Source organism: Myotis davidii, unplaced genomic scaffold, assembly GCF_000327345.1.
Source record: "Myotis davidii unplaced genomic scaffold, ASM32734v1 scaffold845, whole genome shotgun sequence".
Classification (NCBI taxonomy): domain Eukaryota; kingdom Metazoa; phylum Chordata; class Mammalia; order Chiroptera; family Vespertilionidae; genus Myotis; species Myotis davidii.
In genome coordinates, this window is record NW_006296223.1 from 1,439,083 (window position 1) to 1,448,924 (window position 9,842).

Genomic DNA, 9,842 nt, shown 5'->3' on the forward strand with positions numbered 1-9,842 from the left:
CGGGAGGCCAGGGTTTGACTCCCGGTCAGGGCACAGACTCAGGTTGTGGGCTCGATCCCCTGTGTGGAGTGTGCAGGAGGCAGCCGATCAGTGATTCTCCCTTGTCACTGATGTTTCTCTCTCTCTCTCTCTCCCTCTCCCTTCCTCTCTGAAATCAATTAAAATATATTTTTTTAAAAGATAACAGAATTGCTCCACAAAAAGTCTTCCCCTTCTCATAGGCAAGTGTTGCCCCAGGCCTGCATGCACAGAAGACCCCCCCGCCGCCGCCCCCTTGCCCCAGCCCCTTTCAGAGGGTGGAGGTGGGCTCTGCTAGACCTGCCCCGTTCCTCAGCTGAGTCGGGTGTGAGCCCTGTGGGAGGGGCCGGGCAGAGAGGGTCCCTTACAGCCTCCAGGCTCCCTCAGGGAGGGCAGGTCGTTGCTCCCCAGTCCCCAGGCTGCCCTCAGAGCCAGGGAGAAAGCAGATGAGCTCAGGGCATGGGCCCCACCCGGGTGACCCACAGCCCTGGACTAGCCGCGGAGCCGGCCTGTGCTCTCAGCCCCACTGCTCTGGGCTAGATTCCCTCGGCCTCCAGCCAGCCCCTGGCGCGCCCACCACGCTGCGGCCTGTGAGGGCCTCCCCCAGATGCCACGCACTGAGCGGCGCTGTTCTTCTTCCAGCGCTCCCTTCGACAGGATCGCAGAGATAAACTTCCACATCGACGCCGACGAGGACAGCGTGAGTCTCCACTCAGTGTTTGTTGGAGGTGGACGGACATGGCGGTGGGTGGGCAGGGGGGGCCAGGGGCTGCTCCCTGTGCGGCTGCGGGCCAGGCCTCGGGAGCTGTGTGAACACGTGGCTCCCACAGCCCAGCGCGGCTCTGTTTGAGGCGTGCTGTGGGGACCACATCCAGCCCTTTGACGACGATGAGGACGATGACATCTGGGAGGACAAGGAGGCCCACTGTGCTGCCCGGGGCCTGGGCAGAGCCAGGTGTGTGCCCACCCGCCCTGCCTCAGCCTCCCTGAGGGACACAGAGGCCCCTGGACGGGTGTGTACGGTCGTGACATCCCCGAGCTGACTGTGCTCCCCCCCAGGTTTGGGGGCCCCCCCGCCACAGAGAGCTGCCCAGAGAACGGCCTGGCGCGTGGAGACCGGGATGGGGAGGAAGCCAATGGAGATGTGGCTCCGGCAGGGGCTCCGCAAGCCGCTGCCCAAAAGGGCGGTTCTCATGTGGAAGGTGGCTCAGAAGGTAGGTGCTTGGGGTGCAGCGTTCAGGCTGGGTAGGGGCACAGGTGACAGAGGACTGGGTGCCCTGGCGGGTGCTCCTAGGGGTCTGCCTCCTGCTGACCTGTCTGCGCTCTGGAGTGCGTGTCCTGAGGGCTCCCCACGCCCAGCGACCGGGGCCATGCTGAAGCTCAGTCCTGACGGCCCTCAGCCACACGCCCAGCAGCCCAGTCGGGGCGATGCCACTGCTATGTGTCTGGCTGCATCTGGGCTGAGGGCTCAGGGCCACTCACTCGTCTCCTCTGGCAGGTGCCACGTGGACGGTGTTTGATGAGCCAGCGAGCCCAACCGCTGCCACCCCGGGAGTGGCGATGGACGTGGGCTCCAGTGTGTGGGCAGCCAGGGCCCCCAGCACCACGGCTCTGGAGGAGAAAGGCTGGGCCAAGTTCCCCGACTTCCAGCCCTTCTGCTGGTGAGGTGGCAGGGCAGGCGGCGGCCATGCCCGGGTCGGGCAGCGTCTCCCTGCACGGCCTCAGCCTTGGCTTTGTTCACAGCTCCGAGTTGGGGCCCAGGTGCAGCTCCCCCGTGGACGTAGGACCCGGCGATGCCCAGGGTGGCCTGAGCCAGGGCCCAGAGAGAACCCGTGAGTCGGAGCAGCTCTGATGGCCGGGCAGCGGGCAGAGTGGCCCAGGCCCAGGAGGGATGGATGGCCTTTGAGCCGCCCTTGGAGGGAGGGTCTGCCCTTGATCTGTCTGTGCCACCGGGACCCCTGGCAGCCTCCTCGTACCTCGCACGCCCTGGGCCGCCTCGGTGGCAGCTGGGGGGCCTGTCCAGAGGCTGGGAAGCCCCAGGGGGTTTAGGGCCACGCAGGGAGGGGAGCTCCTTCGCTGGCAGACACACCCCTTGTCAGGCAGCGTGCGGACAGGTTCTGTCCCAAGTCTGAGCTGAAGCTTTTGCATGCCTGCCCGAGTTTGGGGGCTCCCCTGCCCTCACCAGTGTCCCCCGGCCCCTGTCTTGCAGTTGGCTCCGCCTCCCCGTGCGCCTGGAATGTGTGTGTCTCCAGGGACGCCCCTCTGGTGGCCTCCGGCAGTGATGAGGACAAGCAGGTGGCTGTCACCTCAGAGGCTGTCAGTATGGGTCCCGGCCAGGAGGCCCCCCCACTGCCCTCGCCGGTCCCCAGGTGTGCAGGATTGGGGGAGGGGGGTGCGATTGTCCACAGCTCTCCGCTTGCCCAGAAGAGGGACCCTGTGACCCCCCAGAGGTGGGCTCTGTGGAGAGGGATGCACAGGGGTGAGCAGAGGACCTCAATGTCCCACCCCAGGGACCTGGGAATGGGGCCGCCCCACCATAGGCCCACCTTGGAGAGAATGGCCAGGCACTGCTGAGCCACTCCCCAGGCTCTGGGGTGGCCGGCCCTGGGTGGTGGGAAGGGGGTTCAACTTTTATCCTGTCTGGTATGTGCCAAGTCCCAGCCATGTGCCCACCTAAACCAGGCGCCTTGGAAAGAAATGCCTGTCGCGCTCAGACAGTGGGGGGATGTTAGGGCTTTGTAGCTGAACTCTGATGGGGGGTGACCTCCGTGCAAGCTGAGCCCCCACATGTCCCACCCCTACACTCAGGGAGAAAGTCCAGGCTGGGCTGGGGAGTGGTGGAGGGGGGAGGGCAGCACAAGGAGCTGTTTTGGAAACTAGGAAAGGAGTGGTGGGCAGTGTGAGGTGCAGTCAGAGCAGGTGGTGCTGCGTGAAATGGCGCCTTCCCGGCCTTCCCTTGTTCCCCCGACAGGCGGCAGACTGGCACCTGGCCAGGTCCCACCCACCCCGGTTCCCACCTGAGGTGGAGCTCTGGGCATCCCATTGGTGGGGGTCCCGCTCTGTCTCACAACAGGAAGTGGGGCAGGGCTATGATGAACAGAAAACCATGGCCAGGCAAGGGGGCAAGCCTGGGGCTCCTGAGGGGTTTAGTTCCTTCTTAAAGCAGCATTACAGTTCTTAAACTTCCCCCGACCTCTCCCCTCCTAAACAGCTATCCTCTGACCAGCGGGTTATGTCCTTGCAAAAGCAAGCCGTCGGTCTGCCTGCCCTGCCCTGGCCGATGTGGGCTTGTGCCTTCCCAGTCGAGTTGTCTGCAGGCTCGTGTGGTCTATTCCACACGCTGCCAACTGCACCTGGCGCAGCCCCACGAGGCCCCACAAGCCCCTCCTGCCTGCTCTGCAGGCTCCCAGGGGTCCTTGTGAGGGTGGTGTTGACATGACACAGTGGAAGCAAGTGCTGGGCAGGTGTGGGCCCCGCTGGGCAAACCCCCTCCTGGGCTGCAAGAGGGGCCAGGCTGTCCCTAGGCCGCCGTCATGCCCTGGCCCTGTGGAGTTCTGGGCAGACATGGCCTGTGGGCTGTCAGGGAAGTGCCAGGGCCAAGTGCGGTCCCCAGAAATGAGGGTCCTGGGGAGCAGGGTAGGGGCTGCCTGGAGGGAGGGTGGAGGCCTTGGGGGCAGGCAGGTTGCTCTGGCATGTTGGGAACTTGGGGCAGCCCAGGTCACTGAGCCCAGATCTGCCCACAGGGCTGCCAGCAAGCTACCAGGTCCCACCTCTGCACCTGCAGAAGCCACCTCCACACTGGCTGGGGCTGTCCCCCCCGAGGCAGCCTCCACAGCTCTGAGCAAGGCCAGTCCTGCCCCAGCCCCCACAGGGGTGCTGGCTGTGGCAGTGCCCCCAGGGCCCATGGTGGCCATCACCACCATAGCCACAGCCAGCCCAGCTGTCTCCACAGTGGCCGTTCTGGGGACCGTGACAAAGGACAGGTGAGCAGGCTGGGCCAGGGGGAGGGGACTGGACAGGGACCCTTGGACCCTTAGGTTCCAAGACCCACTCCTCTTCCTGCAGGAAGACAGCTGCCCCGCCAGCAGGAGCCGCCTCCAATGGCCCCGTGTGATGCTGCCACCCAGCCAGGGCGCGCCCTTAATCGATACCTACCTGGTGATGCAATTTGTCTTTTTTAATTTAATTTAATTTTAAAATAAATGCTGCATTGGTAAAGCTGGCAGTTGGACCCAGTCGGACGGCCCAGCTCGCGTCGCTCCTGCCTGACCCCATGCACAGCAATAAGGCTTCAGAGTGCGCTCTGCCTGCCAGAGCCAGGCCACAACCCTGGTGCCACAAGGACTGAGGCGCGATGGGCGCGGACGCCACAGGCTGCCAGCCTGTCTTTACCGATTTTTAAACAAATGCAGAGAGAGCCGTGTTTGCACTTTGTATCTGGCTGGAGTGAAGGGTCTCCCTGACTCGGGACAGATGCATGTCCAGAGCTGGGCTGGCCACACAGGTCTTAGCTGCCCAGGGGGCCTGGGAGCTGGCCTCTAAGCCAGGATGCAACATTTGACTGCCTTAAAAATATCGAGACCCTCACAGCCCGGCAGGGGTATCCCAGCCCTGGCACTCCGGTGCATTTGGGCACCTGGCAAGAGCTGGCCATGGGCATGCAGGAGGGGGCAGGGGCGGAGACTGGCCCCAGCAGTGCTGGGTGGGTGGAGCCTGCACCCGCTGGGGCAGTGCCATCGTCCTGGAAGGCCTGCAGAGTGTGTGATGCTGAGTCCATTTTTAATGTTCTGATGATCTCTGACAGGGCACCCAAACCCCAACTCCCAATAAAGTTGTGTTATTCTTACTGACAACCGCGTCTTGTGAAGCTGCACACCCTGGAGCCCATCCTGGCCAGTGGGGAGGGAGGGTGTCTGCTGCCCCAGGCCCACCCCGTCACAGCTGCAGGTCTCAACACCTGAGCAACAAGGAGCAATACACATTGAGCGTTTCCTCTGCCTGGAGCTCACGGCTCCAACACCTCAAACACAAGTGCCACTCTGTCCTCCCTGGCCAGGCAGGAGGGGCAACTGAAGGACAGTGACTCCCCCCAGGGTCTGTGCCTGGCTACTGGCCGGGAGGAGGGTCTCCCAGGAAGGCCTGGTGCTGTCCTGACCTTGCCCTGGGGCCACTGCTTTGGTGACTTCTGCCCCTGACCCCAGGGAACACATGACATTCAGGCACAGGACCCCAAGCCTGTAGGTTTCCTGGGAATTGGAAACGGTCCCACAGCCGGCAGCAGTGGCCTAGGGAGGACCTGAGGGCCCCATCCTCTACCCCCTGTGCTGCCAGAGGTCCCACCTGCACCTGTGTCCACCTCTGTGTGTGTTTTTTTTAATATATTGTTATTGATTTCAGAGAGGGAGAGAAACATCAATGATGAGAGGGAATCATTGATTGGCTGCCTCCTGCATGCCCCCTACTGGGGATCAAGCCTGCAACCTGGGCATGTGCCCTTGACCGGAATTGAACCTGGGACCCTTGAGTCCACAGACTGATGCTCCATCCACTGAGCCACACCAGCCAGGGCCACCCCTAGCTAGGCCCTCACACCACCAGCCCCTCTGACCAGGAACCAGTGGCCACTCTCCGACCACTGCCATGTTCTCTCAGCTCTGACACCCATCCCCCACACCCCACCTGCTGCCCATCCCACAGGTGAGGCCGGGGCTGGTGGGACTCATGTCTGAATGGGAAAGGAGCCCCTTACTCCCAAGACGTGCTGGGGGGTGGATAAGCATGTGGAACCGATTCCCAGAACCAAGGCCATCAGTGACAGCCACCACGCCTGCCTCAGGGCCATGCCCACGCCACATATGAACCCTCTTCCCCACATCCTCAGGCACCCTCGCTCCCAGCCCACCCTCCTAGCACCTCCTTCCATCTGACCAGCGACCACCATGTCTCGTGACCCCATCCTCCAGCCCCTCCGCCCAGTCTGCCCTCTGGGCAGCCTCCCGAGAGCCACGCAAATGACCGACTCCACCTCCCCTTACACTGCCTCTCCACAGCACCCCAGAGAGGTCCTCGGGCTGTGCAACCCCACAACCAGCCGAGGCCAGGCCAGAGCAGGGGCCTGAGGGAGCCGCCCCAGAGCTGTGGACAACCTGGCAGAGTGCTCGACCCCCACGCGGCCGACCTGGGTCCTTTCCTCTGGGAAGCTGAGGAGACGCAGGCGTGTGGCACATAGTTAGTTCTCTTTATAGACTCTGTAGGAACAGGGTGCCTGCGGGCCGCCGGGGCCACCACGCGGACAGGGCTGGGCTATTTACAGGCCCACCGAGAGGGCTGTACCATGGCGCCTCCCGCCAGAGCTCAGCCAGGACTCCAAAATAAGCCAGAGCTGGCCAGGCGGGCGGGGTGGGCAGGATGGGGTTGGCAGGGGCTATACACACAAATTCGGGGGCTGGGCCTCAATACTGTCAAGGGTGGGGGCTGTAAACATGGCCGGGGGGCCCTGCCCACCCCTAGTGGTCTGTAACTGGACACAGCGCAGCCGGGCAGGGCTGGGCTCAGGCATCTGACAGGCAACTCTGGATCTGGTCCACCCACTGCTGGGCCGACGGCACGTCCTGGGCACAGAAGTTGTAAACACGACGAGTCGTCTTCACCTGGGGAGGGTTGGTAGCTGAGTCCTCGGCCCACCCCACGGAGCCCCCTGCCTGCCCGCCCGCCCGCCTTCTCCTGCACCCTGGTCACAGCTCACATCGAAGAAGGCCTTCTCGTCCACGGTCTTGGGGGCGCCCATGGTGGGAGTGCCAGACACCACGGCCTCCACCTCCGCCAGGTCGATGACCCCCTTGCACTCTGTATCCACGCGGTGGTCATAGTAGCGCAGCTGAGGGGGACAGGAAGTCAGGGCCGGTCCTAGCCCCTGCCTACCCTGTGCCCACTGACCACTCACCTGGTGCTTAGTCTTGTCCAGCACGAACCAGCGGGCCTTCCAGGGCTTCATGAAGGCCCCCTTCTTGTAGAGGGTGCCCTCGTAGGATCTGCATTGGTAGTGGAACCAGGGCCATCAGCGCCCAGCCAGCCCAGCTGTCCCCTCCCCTGCTGGCCGGTCCTAGCAGCAAGACCAATGCCCCTGTCCCCAAATGAAGCAAGGCTGAGCACTGACCAGGGAGCCCCAGAAAAGCGGAGAAGGGCCCCCCACATCAGAGCCTCAGGTGTCCGTGAAGCCGCCCTGCACACGGCAGGTGCTGTGGACAGGGAGGAGGACCATCCAGCCGCTCCCCAGGCCCAGAGGGCGATGCGGCCGCCAGGCCCTGGCCTGACCAGGAACCTACTTCAACCTCACCTGGCACCCTGCCTGCCCTCACCGTACCCATAGCCCTGTCCCTCTGCTCTGCAGCCACCGTGGCTGGCCTATGGTCACTGGTTCTATATCCCAAACCCCTTCCAAGCCACTATTGTGTCCCCAGCAACTGAGCTGAAGCTCAAGCCACTGTCGGGTCCCCCCACAAGTCCTTCTCCCCTGAGAATGACCAGAAGTTCCCCAAGGGCACCTGTCCGTGATCTGAGAGGCCCCCAGCCCAGAGGTGCCCACAGCCCAGTGGGCGGGGCCTCGCACCTGTTCTCACTCTCAGCCGTCTGGAACTGGCTGTACAGGGTACTGGTGCTGCGGCGGGCGGCCTGGCGGGAGCCGGATGTGGTTGAGCCACTGCTCTGGTCACTGTCCAGGCTGAGGCTCAGGGTGGAGCCCACAGGCCCCTCCTGCAGGTACACACCCAGCGAGCGGCGGTGGTGGGGCACACTGGACACCAGCAGAGAACTGGGGGTGCCCTGGGGGCAGGAGATGGGCCTGTGTCAGTGCCAGGCGGCCTCCACCACTTCCTGGCAGCAAGCCCACCCAGCCCCCCACAGCCACTCCCGCTCACACGTCCGTCTGGCCGGCCTTCGAGGCGCTGGGCAGCCTTCACCCGATCCCAGTTGTCCTTCCACCGCTCAGGGGGCCGGCCCAGCTCCGTCTCCAGCCGCTGCAGCTCCTGGGGAGAATCAGGGAGCTAGCGTTATTCAGAAGTACCCAGCCTGGGACGTGAAACAGCAAAAGGAAGAAAATACAGGAAAAGTGAGACAGTAGGAAAAGGCTAACGTGTATTAACAGGACAAAAGGAGAAGACAGGGTGGGGGAGGTGCAGAATCAGTATTTAGGGACAACAGCTGGAAGTGTTACCACACAATAAGGGGCATCACAACATAACGAGGGCACTGCAAACCCAAACCGGCTACGACAGGAAAACGGCTGAAGTTCAAAGGGAAACCCAATCCCTACCAGGAAAGAGGCCGCGCTCTTCAGAACGCAGCAACGGAACTGCCAGCTAATGTGCTCCCGAAGGCGGGACGTCCACCTCTGTTCACAACAGTGATCAGCTCCTGACTAGCCGCCGTAGACAACCATGGGCTGGACCAGTGCGGCCAGAGGCCCTGAGACGGTGACACCAGGGCCACGGCCACAATAGGGAGGCAGAGCCCGAGCCAAGCACCGAGTTGCCGAGTTGCGGAGGCAGGCGCCAGGAGGCTGGGGACGTGTGTGGGTCCGCAGGGCGGCGATGGAGGGGAGGGATGGCTCAGAAACCCACACTGAGGCCTCCTGAGTGTTTGGCCAAATTAAACTGCCATGTGACAGGCAAGATGTCACGAGGCCTGAGCAGCTACTAAGGAACCTGGAGGGGACACACTGCGGGGAGACGAAGGAATGCCAGACGCCCAGAGCCCGGCTCTTTGCGAGCACACGCACCGTCGGCAGAAACCCTGGAGGGGCCACGCCTGTGGAGCAGGGCCCCTCTGAACCAGGGGGAAGGTGTCTCTCGAGCTGCCCTAACAAAGTTTATAAACAACCCCAGAGAAGACCAGCTGACACACAAGCCCATTAGCTGCCTGGAAGAATAAAATTCAAGACACGTTCAAGGAAGACAACACATTCCTAACACTCAAAAAGGAACCCACAGTGTCTAGCTTATAAAACATGATTAGACAACAAAAATGCAGGAAAATGAGACCCATACTTAGTGGAAAGGTTAAAAGAAACAGCTCCCAAATGAAATTGGTATTCAATTACCACACAAGATTTTAAGAAAAAGATGGACATAATGGTTGAACAGATGGGGACTCTGCAGAGAATGTAACTATGAAAAAAAATTCTAGAGCTGAAAAATATCTAAAATATTTTATCTATTCTTAGATAGACTTAAGAGCACATAAACATAAGAGAAATAAACTTGAAGACAAGGTAATAGAAATCCTCCAAAATGAATTGCAGAGAGGAAAGACAGGAGGGAAAAATAGCCTCAATGACCTATGGCAAAATAAAGTCCCAGAGGAAAGAAGGGAGAGATTGTGAAGATAAAAACTTTTAAAAGAAATAATAGCCTAAAATGTATTAAACTTGATGAAAACTATCATCCCATAGATTTATGACGCTTAAAGAGCTCCAAGTAGAATGAACACAGAAAAGCCATGTGATGGTCAAACTGCTGAAATCAAAGATGATGAGAACAATCCTAAAGGTTCTAAGAGAAAAAAAAAGGGTACTTTACGCAGTTTCTCAACCATAAGAAAGAGACCAACTCTTAATCAGAAACACTACAAGCCAGGATGAACCAAGATGGCGGCATAGGTTAACGCCGGAGTTTGCTGCCTTGAACAACCACTTCAAAAGTGAAACTAAAAGACGGAACGGACATCACCCAGACCCACAGGAACGCTGGCTGAGTGGAAGTCCTACAACTAGGAGGAAAGAGTAACGCATACGGACACTCAGAGGAGGCGCAGTGCTGAAGTCAAAC

General features: G+C 60.9%; 2 protein-coding genes across 4 annotated transcripts in view; one reads left to right on the forward strand and one right to left on the reverse strand.

Moving 5' to 3' along the window:
• PPP6R2 (protein phosphatase 6 regulatory subunit 2) overlaps positions 1-4,868 on the forward strand; it is a 45,367-nt gene extending 40,499 nt beyond the window's left edge. For 2 of the 3 annotated variants that reach the window (XM_006771085.2, XM_006771086.2), the window contains 8 exons: positions 661-718; positions 849-973; positions 1,078-1,232; positions 1,517-1,679; positions 1,762-1,850; positions 2,228-2,387; positions 3,762-4,001; positions 4,084-4,868. In XM_006771085.2, coding sequence (XP_006771148.1) covers positions 661-718; positions 849-973; positions 1,078-1,232; positions 1,517-1,679; positions 1,762-1,850; positions 2,228-2,387; positions 3,762-4,001; positions 4,084-4,132 — 1,039 coding nt within the window. In that variant the 3' untranslated portion in view covers positions 4,133-4,868. Of the gene's footprint in view, positions 1-660; positions 719-848; positions 974-1,077; positions 1,233-1,516; positions 1,680-1,761; positions 1,851-2,227; positions 2,390-3,761; positions 4,002-4,083 lie in introns of those variants that run through there. The other variant, XM_015568735.1, reaches the window with a different exon arrangement.
• Positions 4,869-6,235: 1,367 nt separating this feature from the next.
• SBF1 (SET binding factor 1) overlaps positions 6,236-9,842 on the reverse strand; it is a 27,377-nt gene continuing 23,770 nt past the window's right edge. The window contains 5 exon segments of the mRNA XM_015568720.1: positions 6,236-6,668; positions 6,764-6,895; positions 6,962-7,049; positions 7,628-7,839; positions 7,935-8,042. Of these exon segments, the coding sequence (XP_015424206.1) occupies positions 6,570-6,668; positions 6,764-6,895; positions 6,962-7,049; positions 7,628-7,839; positions 7,935-8,042 (639 nt within the window). The 3' untranslated portion in view covers positions 6,236-6,569.